Here is a 19,460-nt window from a genome sequence, read left to right as displayed (position 1 = left end):
CCAGTGCTTTTATTTCTCAGGTAAGTAGGCAGAAATACATAGGCTTGATGCTACAGTTCTCACTGGTTAGTTAATAGTCAGCATATTAATCCAGATTACCACAAAACCATCATCAGACATGCATGTTTCCTAAAATATTATGTATTTGCACTGTGCCAATATTCAAATTACAATCAAGTTTATTGAGTGAACAATTTCAAATTGTTTGCTAAAATACAAATTTATTTCTCTTAACTACAACAAATTAACAGATGACTTGCTGGTACATATGTTGATATTTTGTAGGATTTGTTTAGTAGGAATCTAAAGAACTTAGAGGAAAGACAATAATTATAATATATGTAAAGGTTCTTAGACATTAATTAAAACTGCTCCATTTGAGTATACACATAAATGTGATAGCCTTTATTATCTCCCTGTTTAGATATGAATGGCTTTTTTTCTAGCCCAGTGGACTAATAAATAAATCTCTTTAGTAGGTTTTACCTATGAAAGTCTGTTGCTAATGCCTCATACTTCAAAATGCACAAAAATATAACATCTTGTTCAAGTAATCATTTAAGTAAAACAGTACATTCATTTACCATGTTTCCACTCAAAATCAGTCACACTAGTGGTCTTCGCAATTGTGAGGTGGTAATTGTTCTTTTAAATTGAAAAAGAAGTGAGGCCTATATTTCCCTTACTTTTTTAACTCTAATATTTCCAATATTCCTGACACAAATCCATTGCTCTTAAGTAAATGTGTCATATTACATACAAACACAATTTCAGGGCAGAGACTATTTTTGTGTACATAGTTTCTTACTCTGAGAACATACACATATTTTAAATTCTTAAATTGCCCACTTAATGGTGGAGATATCAAGTACTTTTCAAGAGTTTATTATTAGTAGTGTGATGTGTACATTACTTCATCTCTCAAGATGAACAGCAAATACTTCCAGAATTTTTGGATAAATCTTACAAGAAAAATATTGCATTTATATTATTTATAAAGAGAGGTATCATTCATCTACCTCAGTATAATGGAATGATATGTTAGTGATATTTCCAAGAGCTAACATTCATATCTTAAAAATGAAACAAGTACTTTGGCATTGAAATCAATTGTAAAATGTCCATATTAAAATATTTATTTAGAAATATGATAAATCTATTGAGCATGTACATTGAACATGTCATTTTTCATATAAATAGAAACAAATCCTAAAATTCACATGAACCCACAAAAAGAGCCTTATTGCCAAAGCAATCTTAAGCAAAAAGAACAAAACTGGAGGCATCACACTGCATATTTACAGCAAACTAATCTTTGACAAAGTTGACAAAAACAAAAAGGAAAAGATCCTGTTTTCAATAAATGGTGCTGAGAAATCTGATTTGCCTTAACCAGAATTAAACTAGACTCCTATCTCTTACCATATACAAAAATCAACTGAAGAAGGATTCAAGAATTTAAACATAAGACCTGAAACTATAAAAATACTAAAATAAAACATAGGCAAAACTCTTCTGCACATTGGTCTAGGCAAATAATTCATGACTTAAGACCTCAAAAGCACAGGCAAAAGAAACCCCCAAACTAGACAAATGAGATTTAATTAAACTAAAAACCTTCCACACAGCAAAAGAAATAACCAAAACGTTTTCTTATGTACCACATTAATTCACGGTAACATCACAGAAAGTTAGAACTACAGAAGAAATAGTTGAAATATTTTTAGTAACCCTCTGTAAGTTTTGTTGTTCTCTTTTCATTCTTATCAACTATAAAGTTAAATTTATGGATATTATGAAAAGATTATTTTCTTTTTTCTTTTTATTAAATGAGTGAAATTATATGCAGTGAAAAGGTAGGTTTAAATAATCTTAGAATTTAAGTATGTGCTTTCTAGTGATAAATGCTTGAGGTGATAAAAAAATTAAAACATTAGAAAAATTTAAAAAGTATGAGCTTTTTACTACAAAGTCTCTTCATTTTAAGAATAATATATTAATATTCATTTGTCCAAAATATAAGAAAACTACCATTTTGGATGTTAGATCCAAGTGTGCACAATGTAAAATGACAATTAGTTAAAATGAAATTTAAAATTTATCTAAAATGTTTCGTTTAAAATATTTTAAGGAAGGTGGGACAAAATCACAAATCAATAAACCATGGCAATAAGACTAATATTATATAAATTAAGTCTATATATCTAGTATCACAATGCTACAAACCATTCTGAAGAATAATATTTAATATAAGTTTTATGATAGAGCACTGGTATATGAAGGAGATGTTAGGTTATGAAGTCATCATTTCTTATTGTGTAACTATTTACCTCATTACATAACACACTTGTTTAGGTACATATCCTTTTAGAAAAAACAACAAATTACTCTGTATGTACAAAATTATAAAATATGTATAAACCTTAAGAAAATATCCTGGCATATTTCCAAGTATTGACAAAATTATTGAAGTGCCAAAGCTACTTATAGCAATTATACAGTACATGAAGAACAGGTTAAATATATTTAAACAAAATGCAACATGACTAAAATATACTTTTTTAATTCTTCATTGTCAGTGACTGGAAATAAATTTTTCAATATAGAAATGGGTATACATTCAGCCAGAATCAAAGCTGATGTTAGAAATGTGTAATCTATTAGAAATTATATTATCCTTGATTAAAAAAAACAACAACAAGAAAACGAAGGTTAGAATTCTACTTCTATCCTGTTCTCTATCACATAAAAAAAATGCAAAAGAAAGGAGCAAAATTAAAACTGTGTTTTTTATTGTGACTCGGATTGATTCAAAATGATTCAGATTGACTGAATTATTCTCATAAGAGTCAAAGTTGGCAAAGTATTACCATAATATACGTAGGCTTTAAATTAAATGGAAACAATGTGGAAGGAAGTTTCTCAGAACTCTAAACATCTGGCATTCATGCCTATTTTCAAGAGTATCACTGAAATAATGAGAGCTTTCCCTCTGCATTCAAAATCTTTAGGAAACAAGTCAGTAAAAGCTAGTAATCCTAGAGACTAGCTCCCACAACAATTGAGTCAGCATTAGAGCCGAAAGGAGATGATGCAAAGAGAAGAGGAAAAGGTGTGTGCCTTGGGGTCTTTTGTCTACCATGATGATATCCTCAGAGACCAGTGGTCTCCCATAGGAACCTAAGCACCATGAAAAATGTTTTCTAGGACAACTGAATGGAGTAAAAAATGTGTTTTCAATTTCAACACCAACTACCGGAACAGTTTCAACACACAACTTTAAATTTAAGAATATTAAAAAAAGGCAGTCAATCAAAGAATGCAGTAAGAATTAGATAACGAGTTAAAAATTATCTTAATCAAATAACATTGATTATAATTAAAATACTAGAATACAAGCGTTGAGCTGAAGTAAACATCAAAATATAGTAACATAATCTAATCATATTATATTTGTTCTGAGAATTAAATGCTTTAATTAAAAGAAATCAATTTAAGTATAATATAAAATACATGAAAAAACTTGAGACCAAGAAGGGAATCATTTTTAAGAATAGGGTAAGTCTACACTACGGATATCCTTTAATAACTAGCAAATTAAGGAAATCTTTAGTGTTTTCACTGCATAATATGTGATGTTATAAATATAGTTCTTTCCTTTCTGAAAATGGGTAGTTTATTTTTTAAAACAAGCAAATACCAATAATTTTCTTGAAAATTCTATTAACAAGTGAGCATGAATGCTTAAACAAGAAATCAATGGATCATTTTGACATTTTTATAAAAGGAAGAGCAGATTTTTTAAACAAAATCATGTTCACAAGAAAAAAAAAAAGCTATTCTGAGCCCAGATATTGTGGCTCATGCCAACTATTTTGAAAAGTGACAAAGATAGGTCAGAGTATTAGTAATGAAAATATAACTCAAAATGTAACAAAATGAATGATTAATTATTCCTTTGCGGTTTGAAAGATTCCTTTTTCCCTTTAAGTCAGTTACATCAACCAATCTCTTCTATTTTGAGTACTGAGTATGACTAGACATTCGTGGACTGCAGTGTATCCTAGCTTAGTCACCTTCTAAGGAAAAACTTTGATGAAATTACAGGAATCCTCTAGGGCTCAGCTTTCTCAGCTTATAAATGTAGATAATAATGACACCATAATTATGAGGTTCCTGCTTAGATTAAAGAAAATAATATCTGCACTCATTCAATATAATAACTGGCAATCAAAACATATTTCAAAATCATGTCAACTTTAATTTTTGAAACTACTAGATGATACGTGAATCATATAACTATGTAAAAGGCTTACAAACACTCATACTCGAAGCACTTAAACTACTACCCAATATTATTAAAGTTCTTAATTAATGCTGTTTCAAACTGTGTGTCACTAATAGATTTACCTTTTCTCCAACACCACCAACTGAACCAACAGATCCTGGGGGTCCTTGTGGTCCCTGCAGTGTAGAAAAAGGAATGCAATTATCCATATTCTTATTAAAATAATGAATTTGTAAACATGTATCTAGTTGTTCTCAAAAAAGAGAGAAATAGATGCATGAGTATTCTTAGTCATTTAAAGAATGAGACTAAATGATACTTAATAGAGTTGTCAAATGTGCTGGATAGCAAATAATTTAATATATTACACTGATTTTCAAATTCACTATAATTTTGAAGATAAAGCAGGAGACTTTCACACTCTGGTTCATTCCTGAAGCATAATTTCAATCTCTTTGCCAACAGAATAGTTAGATTGGTTTTAGGCAGTGATTTTGTAGTGAATCAAAATTATGACCCTGGTTACGAATTACATAATCCAGGCAAGAAACAAACCCCTTATAACATCTTTTAGCTTTTAAATTACCTAAGAAGAATTAAAATCTACAAACTCTTTTAGTTCCTCCATTTCTAGTCTATTTTTTTTCTCAGTTCTGGCCTGCCAGAATTTAAAGTAGGTATTAAAGAAGAATGAAGAAAATGAAGACCAGAGACATGAAGAAAACATAGATTTCGTTGTGAAAAGTTGGCCAGAAGGAAAAATACTGTCAAAGCCATAGATCCATTAATGGTAACAGTAAGATAAATATGGCATTATATTTCAAAATCTTATAATACTAAAATAATTTTTAAGCTTGGAAAATATCATCTTTATACAATTAAAACATTTTACGTGATAAAGGGTGCACGTATCATGCACATATTGCTGTAACGTTATATAGACTGAAAATACAAAATGCAAAGCTTTTAGATGAAAGCCAGTGTTAACAAGGGCATAAGAGTTATCATATGCAAGGCACAGTCTAAGTATGTTGGTTTGAACATGGTATTATAATTACCATGATGTGGTAATTATAATATACACAACATTATAACATTTCACAGTCACAGTAAATATATATTGAATGGAAAAGGTGTACCTATGTTATATTTACCATGATTTGGTCACTATAAATTCCATTTATTGTGTTACATAATGAAGTGGAGTGAATAGGTGACCCTTGAGTTCTTAACCACTTAATATTAAACAATAGTGTGATTATCTGCATTATAACTCACAGAGAGAATCTGCTATAAAATAACAATATCTATATAACTTCAAAGTAACTAACATATATTTCAGAGTTCTTACGTCAGCTCCATTGGGACCTTGAGGGCCTCTTGGGCCTGGAGGACCAGGTGGACCCTATAAGAGAGAAATATTGAGGTTTACAAAGACCAAATTCAAATGTGTTTCCAACATTTTCATTTTATGACTAAAAAACTAAAAGAAGTTTAAGCCTGTAAAAACTATAGTTAGTGAAGCATATCAGGGTTATAAGTCATCCCTGATGGATACAACATCATGTTAGCAAATGAGCCTTTACACATAGCTATGAGGAAATTAGGATTTCAGGAGAAATAATTTGATTAGAAAATGGGTCAAGAAAGTCTATTGCTACTGTCTAGTATAATATGTTCACAATATAATTAGATATATTTCATTCTAGAATATGTTACAACATAAAGAGAATGTAAAGTTGGAAAAAGAAATGGTGCTTGAGTAGATTTAGAATTCATTAACTCAATAAAAGTATTTTTTGTGGATACGTATTTTTAGCTTTTTCTATGTCAACTCCTAGGTTCTATATGCTAGAATTAGAAATAAGAATAATTATTTAATTTCATTGTAAAACAAAGATTCTTTCTCCAGACAGTGTAGTAAAATTAACTTGGAACACTTTATATAAAATACTGATGACAGAACCTCCTACCTCAAGGTTGTGATTGAAATAGTCTATATAGCAAGTGTTTTTCACTGCACATTAGTACATTTCACAGGACACTAGTATTTTTAAAAGATTTCAGTTTATTCTAATGCCATGGTTGAAAAGCTTTTCTGTTATTATCTATTACTATGTAATCAGGAAGAATATATCAATGATTCACAGAACCATGATAACCATATCTGGAAAATATCTGATACCTCTTGGAACTATTAACCAGTTATTTGAATCAGCAAAGTTTTTTTAGGCATTTCTTATATCTAATTTTATTAATGACGATACAGATCATTTCAAAGAATATAATAGATTTGAGTGTAATTCCTAAGGAGAATAAAACCTAACAGACAAGTGTTAAAATTTCAAAATGTGTATTCTGAAGGAAGTGAAAACTGGGGGCAATGTTGAAGGAAAGGGACACTTAAGACATGCAGTCATCACATTTCATTATGGATTTCAATTACCTTTGCTAATTATTTTCTTATCTAAGGTAGTGTTACATAAACAATTATATGCATTTCAAATTTTCAATTCAGGTCTTAGAGAGCCAGAATCAATAAATGCAAATAATTATAAGTCATAGCATTCTAATTAAGACATAATTGCTTATTAAATTAAGAATTTGTTTCAAAGTACAGTTAATTTTTGATTCTGTATAAATTGCTAATTATCTAAATCTTGAGTGAATATCACCTATTCTTTACCTGCTCTAAATAAAAATCCTGAGCTACACACTAAGAAATAACTAAAGCATGGCAGTTGTTTATATACACCTCAATAATATATACATAGTAATGAAAGAACACATAATAATTTACAAAGCAGTGACTGCCATACATCTGACATATACCCATCAAACACCAAAAAATAAAAACTTACCATGGGACCAACATCCCCATTTTCACCTTTTTCACCAGGTGGGCCTGGCAGACCCTAAGAAAATATAATAGAAAAATAATAAAAATCACTCATGTATTTAAAAAGACACGTTTGATCAATTTCTAAGATAAAATCAAGTATAAAGTTCAATAAGTACATGGAAATGAAGATTCAGATACTAACATCTGTTAAAACACCTACTATACAAGTGTTGACCACATGTAATAAAATCTTACACCTACATTTACAAATAACATTTATTTTTTGTATAATATTATATTGTTTATTTTTAGTTACAATAACTAAATATATAATTTGATCTGGGAATTTATGAATGCCCAACGATTTGCTCAGTCCTGTACAAATAATATACAGAACTTCTCTGGTACAGATTTCTGGAAACTCTTGGCCCAAAATATTTTAGAACATGAGGTTTTTATAGTTAGGTACCAGTTTGGTAAAATAAATATTCTAATATATTTCAAAGGTTATAAATATCTTCTGAATTCTTGAAACTGTTAATTCAATTTCTGAATCTTACAAATCATTGAGCTCATGAAACCTAGTATATTATACTTTTAAAAACTCTTTCGGGTCGGGAGCGGTGGCTCACGCCTGTAATCCCAGCACGTTGGGAGGCTGAGGCGGGCGGATCACGAGGTCAGGAGATTGAGACCATCCTGGCTAACACCAGTGAAACCCCATCTCGACTAAAAATACAGGAAAAAAATAAAAATAAAAATAGCCGGGCGTAGTGTCAGGCACCTGTAGTCCCAGCTACTAGGGAGGATGAGACAGGAGAATGCTGTGAACCCGGGAGGCAGAACTTGCAGTGAGCCGAGATTGTGCCACTGCACTCCAGCCTGGGCGACAGGAAAAAAAAAAAAAAAACAAACTTTCAAATCCATTTCCATTGCATTCAATTGCACTGTAACTGCTATTTAGGAGAAGCTCTGTGTTACGGTATAAAGGAAGACAGAAAGATCGCACTCAAATTTCTATTTCTTTATGGAAAAATCTATCTATTTCTTTATGGAAAAATTATTCTACTTCTTGACCACTTACTTGATCATTCAAAGAATTATTCCATGAAGATTATTTTTATTTCCTCTTTCATGTCACAACAATACTTGCTACGTACATCAATTTTACATTTATAAATTTTCTTATGTCACTTTTGTGTATATTTACAGTCATGAACTACTTTGGGGCATGCATTCATCAGTGATCTTTTAGGTGTCAACTGTTTAGGAACTAGCAGAGGAGCAATCAAAAATTAAAATGTTTGTTGAATGAATGAATTCTAAGAAAATAACCTAACAAGGATAGCTACATTCAATAAAATATTTCTTGCTAACAGTAGCTATGATAGTAAAAATTCTGTCATTCCAGAAGTTTAATCTTAGAAAAAAGAACTAAAGAAATTCAATTATATAAAGTAGTGGAATGTTATGTGACTATTAATGTGATACTAATACTCTAAACATGAATAATATATACAGTAAATAAAAAATAAAAATGAATATGAATGGTATAACTTTAACTGTAAAATATGTATCTAGAATAGGCACGCTAATTATCAGACAGAAATAGCAAACATAGTAATCATTTCTAATATTGTAGGATTATGGATTTTTTTCATTTTTTAATGTTTTAAGAGTATAATTATATATTAATACATGTCATATATGCAATACGTAATTTTTAATGTTTATATAATAATATTTTAGGTGTAATCTATTTTAGACAAAAAAATACAAACCATGTAAAAGTTCTAAATAACTGCTAGTACTTTAGTGATATTACTGACTTCTTGACACTGCACTGCAATTGCTGAATATTATTTGACTGTGAGCTACTGTGAAAAATACATTTTACTTAATGCTCCCTAACCATGCACATGTAAAGTAGCTGAAATATGAGTTTCAAAAAGCAGTACTTAGCCTTTTGCGCACAGATGATAGCCTTTGATATTTTCATTCTATTTTACTTTATTCTGTTCTATTTAATTTTTTAATGTTGGTAATGTACAAAATTGTTTTTATAACCTACTATATCCACGTGATTTTCAGTTTTTAAAGAGGGTACTTTACTGGATGTATTTATATATTTGTTTAACTGTGGCATATATTCATTTTTATAAAGAAATCTTAGTTACGAATTTGTAACAAAAAATATGTACCAGAATTTCATTTATTTTTTCTCAAATGTCAGTAAGATGTCTAAGAAAAGAGACTGCTATATGTACTCCCCAAACTGTTACTACCATCTGATGATTGTTTCTTTTTTTTTTTTTTTTTTGAGACGGAGTCTCGCTCTGTCGCCCAGGCTGGAGTGCAGTGGCCTGATCTCAGCTCACTACAAGCTCCGCCTCACGGGTTCACGCCATTCTCCTGCCTCAGCCTCCCGAGTAGCTGGGACCACAGGCGCCCGCCAGCTCACCCGGCTAGGTTTTTGTATTTTTTAGTAGAGACGGGGTTTCACTGTGTTAGCCAGGATGGTCTCGATCTCCTGACCTTGTGATCCACCCGTCTCGGCCTCCCAAAGTGCTGGGATTACAGGCTTGAGCCACCGCGCCCGGCCCTGATGATTGTTTCTAGAATTATAAGTGAAGTTTCTGGAAGAAAAAGACAGGTAGTATTTCTCAGATCCTATTGACCTAAAAATTACTTGTAGGTGATTGCAAAAAATTTTAGGTTCTAAGTCAGTCTATTTCAGAAATTCAAATTCCTAATTCGATGAAACACATAAACTTAAATTCTTAAACATGCATGCATATTTTAACACAGTTGAAATAAATATTTCACTTTAACACCATTTTCTTAAATAGCATATACCACAACTTAAACATAATTAAGTTTCCAAAAACACAATAAATTAAAAATCACATTCCTTATTTTCTATCCTGGTTTTCACACCCTTTAGGATAGGGCTCATCTAATTTAGTATCCCCAAATTAAAAGGTATGTCAATATTAGTTCACAGTTTTATTTTTATTACAAACTCAGTTGTACATTTTCATCTTTTTAATGCATATAATTATTCCAATTAATTCAATAAAAATATCACAATAGAAAAAAAATTATTTCTTTTTAATTAAGTTAGATCATAGTTTATATTGATTAAGACAGAAAATTATCATTATTACAATCAGTGGAGACATAATGAGTCAAAATCTCTTGTTGCATGGAACTAAACACACTGAAAGGCACTCTAGGGTTAATCAGTTCTCATGAAATGTCCTACCTTTCTCCAAGGAGGTAATTTATGCATAGAGAGTTTCTGTTTTAAGGTCTGTCAATTTAAAATCATTGCCACTTAAATGATGAGTCGAAAATGAAGTTAGACCAAGAACGCACACTCTCTCTCCCTCCATATATATATATGTGTGTATATCCTTCATATGCAGATGATAGTAAACATCAAATTGAAAAATCAAGACATTTAATCTGAATGTTAGATTATTTTATGTCTATTATAATTGCTAATATCTATTCTGCCACGAAGACTCAATTAAAGGAGGCAGATGCAATTGTGAACATGTTAATTACATTAGCATCATCCAATTTCCTGATTTAAAGAAGTAGCTGTGGGAAAATATAATCACAATTGTAATGAATTGATTTCTTGAGTCACCCTCAAAAAGCACATTTCTTACTTTGTGGAAATGAAGATGATAATTGTATTGAATATTTTATAAATATAATCTACAAGACACCTTCTTTAATCATGAGAACTGTTTCTAAATTACGGTTTTATAGGATTCGGACTAATTAGTCAAATGCAAAAAAAGAAAATAAATATCCATTGGCAATCTAATTTTAATGTCCTGTTGTTTTCAAATATGTGTGCTTCTTACACATATTGATATGTGGTACTTATCACTGTTTATGTATAATTGTCTAACAAGTATAACTGAGTTAAACATGACAAGTATGAAAGTAAAATTTTTTCACTTTCCAAGTTTAAAAAGAATTATTTTGACCTTAAAATAAAATGAGACAATTAAAAAATCATGTTATCTGATAAACATCCATTGAGTGTTTTAACAGTAATAGTTCATTATACTGTGTTTATAATGTAATTTGTGTAATTATGCATATAATAAGCTATCTAGTATCAAAAAACAGTAATTGTATAATTATATTTATAAAAATGAAGATATAAACTGTTTATATAAATTCAATTTACATATACTTTTCTACAACTTCACAAATTTCTAGGTTCAGTGAACTAGATGACTTAATTTACCATTTCTAATACTAATAATATACCATAAGTTATCCTCATGTGGTTCCTCAATATCATTTAAGACAAAATGTTACAACCTTTGCGTGGATCACTAGGAAGAGAGAGAATAAGCAAGAGGAAGAAAAAAGCTCAATGCTTCCAAAGTTCGTAGGAAGCAGTGAACATCACGTGCAAAGTAAAAAACAACCTAGAATAGAAGATGTCCGCTCTGGAACATTTTGTCTAAGAGTCCAACTGTAAGATATATTTGAATAGAATTCTCTCAGCCTTTAGTGTTCTACAATTTAATACTTCTTTTCCTGGATATGCTTCATAAAGTTTAAATTATAATTTTAAAATAATAATAATTTATCTTAAATGATCGACTGTTAATTTGTTTACCTATTATTGTTTAACATGGGCTGTTGGCAGTTGCTATTGGCAGGATCCCATTTCTTTGAGAAATGCTTCTAATTTTTTTTAGCCATCTTGAAAGTAAGAGTCATAGGTCGAATTTCTCCAGGGATCCATCCCTGTCTCCCTAGGAATTTGTGTGCCTCCTATTGCTATCAGTCTGAAATACTAACTTATCTTCTTATGAGTCGTATGAAAGAACCCTACTACCTTACTTTTAAGTATCAGACTTAGGTAAAGCTGTAGTTCATTTTCCAAACAAAATAGGAGTGAAGAAAGGAGGTGTAATAATTAAAGTGGGGCTAAAAATACTCCAGAATTAGGAACCAGCCCTGATACACGTTCAGGAGAATTAATCAAACATGATAACAAGGATTTCAAGTTCAGTTACACATTTAAATAAAATAATCTTTATGAATAAACATTATTCTCAAGTTCTTATGTAGAACAAAGAAAAAAAATATTTTGTTTTGCATCCATCAGAAAGCCTGGTGAGAAGTAGGTAGAAATGATGGAGTCAACAATGACAGGGGCATCTTACCTGAAGACCTATTGGACCAGGAGGTCCAGGGAAGCCTCTGGCACCCTCATCACCTTTTTGCCCAAACATCCCCTGCTGTCCTCTAGGACCTGGTTCACCATCACCTCCCTAGAGAAGAGAAAGAAAAATTGTCCCAAACTAGAAAAAAATCATTATTATATGGGTCATTACAAAAAATGTGACCATTTCCAATTTAACCAAAGCAGATGTATTTAAGAATAACCAAGTAAAAAGTAGACTAAATTCCCATTATCTGCTTCAATATGTTATTGTTTGTTTTGCTTGCTTGCTTGCTTTGCTTCTGGATTATGACTGATTTTGATTTGATCCTGTATACCAAGAGAAGCAAAAGCTGTCTCATAATGGAAATAATTTTCTGAATTATTACATATTAAGGAATTCTCAACAAATTATTACTTATTTTCAAATGAAGTTACAATATGTTTTGTTTCTAAGAATCAGCTTGGCTAGCTACATTTGATCATTTAAATTCGATTTAATGTGAAACATACAAGCAAAACTTATTACCCCCAAAAATTGACTGGTTATGGGACAGTATATAAATTTAACCAGGGAGCTGTAAGGATTTAGATTTATGGAACAATGTGGAATACTTACAGCAATTCCAGGGGCACCAACTGGTCCTTGAAGACCTGGGGGACCAGGAGGACCCTGCAGTGAGATAAAAATAAGTAATTTATAAAGTGAAGCCAGAAGAGCCTCAGCTATATGAAACAGAACATTTAGCCTACCAAGATCAAATATTTCTGCACTCCTTTGGAAAAAAAGAAGCATCGCATAGAACTCTTTTGCATTTAGTGCAATCATTATTTATTTTACTTCTTGATACTCAAACTTTCACATTTGAAATCAATTTTAAGTTGACACATATTGAAAGCACTCTTATCTGTAATATTCAAGATAGATTTCTATGCTAACAGAAATCAAGTTGTAAGATTCACATTTGAAAATTTTCAAAGTATCAGATTTCTTTAATGAGATAAATATGATTAGGAAAGGGCTCATGAAAAATTTGAATACTATCTTCTGAGTAAACATCAGAATTCTGAAGGTTCTATACAGATAGAATGTAGTGATATATGAAAATTTGGAATTTTCACATATGCATACACATGTAAACTAATTGTTACATATTAAGTACACCAGGATCTCTTATTTTGAGCAGTAGTTTTCAAAAGGCATTATGAGTCTTACATGCATAGCTATTTCTTCAGTGTCTCATTTTCTTACATTAGTAACTGGTCAGGTAATAGAAAAAGCTCAGGCATTAAAGAAATAAAAGTATCATTGAACTGTTTTGTTCTGTATCATAACTACTACTTGTGGGGGAACTATTAAAGCAAGATTCTGAAAATCTGGTTCATGGGCCACTGGGAGTTCTTCATATCCTTTTAGGATTCTGCTAGTTCATAACTCTTCTCATAACAACAGTAAGGCATTATTTGTCCTTTATACTATATAGACTTTTACACTAATGATGTAAAAATCTGTGGTGAATAAAATTGCTGGTAACTCAGTGCTAATCATGTTGGTAGCTACCATTTGTAAAAGTAGTAATTGCGTTTTATCATGATATACTCTCAGTCAACATAAAAATGGCTGTTCCACCCAAGAATGTTATGGATGTAATTGTATTGATGAGGCTTTGGTAGTTATTAATATTATTAAATATTGACCTTGAATATGTGTCTTTTCATATTTGTTTGACAAATTGAAGACATACATAAATTATTTTTGCCTCATACTGCAGTACAGTGCTTGTCTCAAAGAAAAAAAAAAAAAACACTTGGATTATAGTTTGAAATGCCGGCGGAACTTTTACATGGAACACTAAATTTTACATGGAGCACTATTTTTACTTGAAAGAGCAGCTGACAGAAAAACTATGATTATTTATAATCACAGTTATAAATAATAAATGTGATTATAAATAATCAGTTATAAATAATAACAGCGATTATAAATAATAAGTATGATTTTGGCAGATGTTATTCAATATAAAGGAAGCCTTGGATTTCAAAGAAAACAACTGACAGTATTGACCATCAATAACATTTAAACTTTAAAACAAAAATTAGAATTTTGGAAATCTTTCATCTGCCATTGCAGGCTTTACATCTTCCCAATCTGAAAGTATTTTCCTATGATATTGATATTGCATAAAGAATTGTGTCAATACTTTGAGGATCGTACCCAGGAAACTAATAATTTCCAAATTATCAATGAAGGGTATTACAAAATTATGTATGAAACATAGTCATCAACGTGCAAGATAGAGCAGTGGAATATAAAGTAATAGCACAAAAAGTTCACTGTTTTTGTTTCAAATTCTGTTTTGCAATTGACCTTTAAGAAAAACTACCACTTATAAAATTCCTATGTAAAATCAAAGAATATTCAAAATTATCTGAAAAGTTACTGAAAATGCTCCTCCCTTTTATAACTACATAATTTATGTGAGCCTAGATTTTCTTCATGCTTTCAACCAAAACATGTTACCACAGGCTGAACTAGATATGAGAATATAGCTTCTTCTATTAAGCTAGACAAAAAAAATGTAACAATGCTACTCTTGGGACTATATATTTTTATTTGGAAAAATATCGCTTTTTTTATTAAAAGTGCTTTGGGCTTCTTATTCTTAATTTTAAATAAATCAATCACTAAATATTTTAAATATATAAGTTTTCATTCATATTATAGTAACCCATATAAACAAAAGCTTTTTGGGCTCCTCAAAAACCTTTCAGAGTATGCAAGGGGCCTGAGGAAAACTGTTTGAGATTTGCTGGCCCAAATAATGGCCATTCAGTCATTTTAGCATAGCTTTTAAGGAGTAAATAAAACTTTTAAAAATGTGGCTTCTGTCAAGTGTATAAGGTAGTCTAATTAAATCAATAGTATTTATTTATCATTAAGAAATCTAAATGGAATCTAAAGTAATTTACTGCTATCATTTGCATATGGTTTGTCCCCACTGAACCTCATGTTGAAATCTAATTCCCAATGTTGAAGGTGGAGCCTAATGGGAGGGGTTTGGGTTCTTAAGGTGGATCCATAAGGAATAGCTGCATAGTGATTGAGTTCTTGCTCTGGGGAGATTGAATTGGTACTTGAAGGAATGAATTAGTTCCCATGAAAGAGGGTTGTTTTAAAGTCAGCACTCCTGTGGGGTTTGGTCCGTCTTTGTTCAGGCCTGCTTCCCCTTTTAAGTTCTCTGCCATGTTTTGACACAGTACAAAAGCCTGCTCACCATAAGCCAACCAGATGCCAGCCCCAGGTTTCTTTGTACAACCTGCTGAACTGTAAGCCAAATAACCTTATTTTACTTTTAAATTATCCAGCCTTGGGTATTCCTTTATAGCAAAACAAAACAGACTAAGGCAGACACCAAAATACATTTTGTAAATTTACAGTCAATACTAACTGCACCAAACATATGCAGCCGGTTTTCTGTACACAATTTCTTGTCATAATTTTACAGTACGGATCCAGAGTATCAGTGCTATCACCTATTTGTTGATGTTTTGTTATACTACATATAAAAATGAATCCAGAGCCTATTATGCATTAAATACTACAATTATTACTGCAAGATTTTTCTCTTTTAATTCTAGAGTTTTCTTTTTAGTTAGAAAAATTCGTCTCATAGGATTTCAGTAACTCTTCAGTTTGGGATTCAATCGATTCTAATAAAAACTTCTTTCAGTTATGTATTAACGTAGGCAGTAATTCCAACCCTAAAAGCATCAGACTGATGGATCACAAAATTGAACCAGATTGGTCTGTTAGAATAAAATTGCTGGTGATAATGTATAAACTTCTATACTAGGTGAAAAAAAAATACTTGAAGGAAGTATCTCTGTACTCCCCCAATTTATGTTTCTATTGTAGAGCAAATATATGAACACTTAAAGGGGGAAAAAAGTGAAAATAAAGAACTTAGAAAATAATGTCCACAGATATTCTTTAGAAAGTATAAATTAGTAAGGAAGTGCTGAAGCACGTGACAGTATCATCATCCAATATAGTTCATTTAAGAAGTAGGAACATGTTTAAATACATACTTTAAAGATAATGTAAACTGGTAATGACCAAAGAAAAACATCATAAAGACAAGAGTGAACATACCATTTGAATGGGCAACCAAAATTATTTTGAAGTTTTATGATTTAAAGGAAAAATTTTAAAATAAGTGCTTCTAATATATTGGAATGAGCTACCAATTTGTATACATGTAAAACATAGTAATGCTATTAATTTTGGTAAATATATGTATATATAATTTCTCATAATCTTACAAAAAAGACTATTTCATTATGTTACTCTTTCATTTGTTATAGCAGAGTTATAAATAATGACCTACAATCATCATACTTTACTTAATCACAGAAATAGAAAACATCACAAATATATAACATTATAGAATTATGTAACTGCAGAGGTAACGTAGTATTGGTATTATAAGTTTTGGCTAGTACGATTTAAGTAGTACGATATAAAAATATCAATGGTAAATAGGAAAAGGTGTTAAATAAATAATGTTCTCTCAATAAAAAGTAGGAAACTCACATTTTCTCCTTTGTCACCCTTGCTGCCTTTTTGTCCCGGTTCACCAATTTCACCCTGAAATTGAAAGATTTGATTTACAGTGTATCTCTAACATGCTATTTCATTGTCTTAATTATCATCAGTTAAGTTTTACCTTTAATATAATGACATGCTAGTGTGTACTGTCACTGTTTAAAATGGAAAATCTTGGGTTCCCTCTGCTTCTAGCTTTCTAGTGTTGACTAATGTTAACAGACAAGTCAATTTAACTTCAAAGAATACTACAACTGAATTTATAACTTAAAAATTCAATTGTGTCTCAAATATTACCTGTATAAACTGATAATGGAAGTACACTGATTTATAAAATCTATAATTACACATTAATCAAAAATTACTTTACTAGCCAGGTGCTGGGTCTCATGCCTGTAATCCCAGGGTTTTGGGAGGTTGAGGTGAAAGATTTGGCCGAGGAGTTTGAGACCAGCCTGGGAAGCAGAGTGAGACCCTGTCCAAAAATAAATGTTTTAAAAAAGTTAGCTGCACATGGTGAAGCATGCCTATGGTCTCAGCTACTTGGGAAGCTGAGGTGGAAGGATCACTTGAGCCCAGGAGTTGGAGGCTGCAGTAAGCCCTGTTGCGCCACTGCACTTCAGCCTGGGCGACAAAGCAAGACTCCGTCTCTCAAAAAAGTAAAAAATAAAAATAAAAACAAAATAACAGCAAAACTACTTCTGCTAATTTTCCAAATGCTAAAATGATGCACATTATCAGAGTGCCGGTTTACAAATTTTTAAATAATATTTTTAAATAATATAATAATATATTCAATCAAAACATTTAACACACAGCCATACATTTGGAATTAGGAGCTTAGAGTCTGTACTCACATGTTGGTACATGATAACAGGATTATCAAGTAAATACGTAGCTCATTCTTCAGTCTTATTGTGCAATATGCAAGACATGAGGGCTAATCATATACATGTAATTAATGTTTTTATTTTATATTCATTTCAGAAAGATATTCTTAAAAATAAATAAATTTTGGCATCTACTATTTTTTCTCACTACCACTGTTCTGTTAATTGATTCTTCTGTTTATATATCACATACTCTTTTATGGAACAGATACTAATTCTGAACCTCTTAAATAAAACTTTTGAGCATATGAAAATGTGTGTGAAACTTTGAAAAAGGTAACCATCCACCTGGAGCCTAATCATAAAGATTAGAATTATCTAGAATTCTTGACAAAAATTAAGCTTTTTCACAGGATTTACTAACATGGATAATGAATACCAACCTTGTCTCCGTCTTCCCCAGGAGAGCCGGCAGGACCAGCTGGCCCTGGGAGACCAACAGGACCTTGAACTCCATCTCTCCCTGCAGGCCCTTGGGGACCTTTTTCTCCCTATATTGAATATCCAAAGATCATTAGTTTTACAGTTTTGAAGTGCAGCTACAGGAGTAATAATCTAGCTTCTATATTTGACAAGGATATTGTTTAATGTTTTTTAGAAAAACGTTTAAAGAATAAATGATACATGATTCCTACCTTTATTTGTGACTAGGAATATTATTCTTTTAAAACAACTTCTAAATCTTAGGCTATGATCCACAAAAATAATTAGGACCCAACTTAGAATTTTTCTTTCAAACATGCAATTATTACATATTGACAAATCAGATTCCTTACGTTTGTAAAACTTTGTTGAGCCTCTACTCCCCTTCCTTTGTGCCACTGACATAGCTGTGCAATGAGTATTAGGCTTTAGAAATCAAAAAATGCACTTGCTCATATGTCCAACTTTGCCATATGCTTTACATGTTTCATATGTAACTTTCTTACTTTTAAGTGTTTGTTTTGGTTCTCCTGGTTTTTGAAAATGGCATTATTTTCATGTTTAAATTGACCTATACTGTGTAATCTTTTAAAAAGTGACTCGATAATGAACTCAACTTCTGTTTCCAATAAAACATCTTTTCATAGTTGAAAATAAATTATTTTCTAAAAGTCAAAATTTCATCAGTTTTGCACAAGACAATATTATTGATTGCATTCAGAGGTCCTTTCTGTCCTTCTGTTATACAAGCTGGGAATCTACAAGTCATTAGGATTTTGCCTTTGCATGATCCCACTTTCCCTCACTTCTCTTAACATCTCCTGTTCCTTTAAAATGACTTAGTTTTGTACATTTTATCTCCTAATTGTCTCTTGAATATATTCACTTTATCTCCACCACTGACACCTTATTCTAAAATACTGGTATCCTTGTTCTGAGCTACTGAAAAAAACCTCTTGTCTTTCCCCATATGTATTCTTATTTCCTTCCAATCTATTCATCACACTGCATCCAGAAAGCCAATCAGATCATGTTACCTACATTTTTAGGTAAATTTACTTGTTTACTTTTCCTCAGATAAAGACTTCATGGCTTAGTACAGCCTACCATGATCTAGCTCCTGCTACCTGCCCAAACACATCTAGCCTCCCCTAACCCTTGCTCTCTTCATTCCAACCCTTCTAGACATTTTCTCAGTCCCCTCTAGA

General features: G+C 31.2%; 1 protein-coding gene across 3 annotated transcripts in view; it reads right to left on the bottom strand.

Annotated features, from left to right (window-relative positions):
* Window positions 1-19,460, bottom strand: part of LOC105466263 (collagen type XI alpha 1 chain) — a 219,601-nt gene that overhangs the window by 37,326 nt on the left and 162,815 nt on the right. For all 3 annotated transcript variants that reach the window (XM_011715280.3, XM_011715281.3, XM_011715283.3), the window contains 7 exons: window positions 18,213-18,320; window positions 16,928-16,981; window positions 12,953-13,006; window positions 12,335-12,442; window positions 7,150-7,203; window positions 5,640-5,693; window positions 4,411-4,464 (listed from right to left, as the gene is read on the bottom strand). In XM_011715280.3, coding sequence (XP_011713582.1) covers window positions 4,411-4,464; window positions 5,640-5,693; window positions 7,150-7,203; window positions 12,335-12,442; window positions 12,953-13,006; window positions 16,928-16,981; window positions 18,213-18,320 — 486 coding nt within the window. The remainder of the gene's footprint in view (window positions 1-4,410; window positions 4,465-5,639; window positions 5,694-7,149; window positions 7,204-12,334; window positions 12,443-12,952; window positions 13,007-16,927; window positions 16,982-18,212; window positions 18,321-19,460) is intronic.

The sequence above is a fragment of the Macaca nemestrina genome, chromosome 1 (assembly GCF_043159975.1).
Source record: "Macaca nemestrina isolate mMacNem1 chromosome 1, mMacNem.hap1, whole genome shotgun sequence".
Taxonomy (NCBI): Eukaryota; Metazoa; Chordata; class Mammalia; order Primates; family Cercopithecidae; genus Macaca; species Macaca nemestrina.
This window is presented reverse-complemented; position numbering and strand designations above follow the sequence as displayed.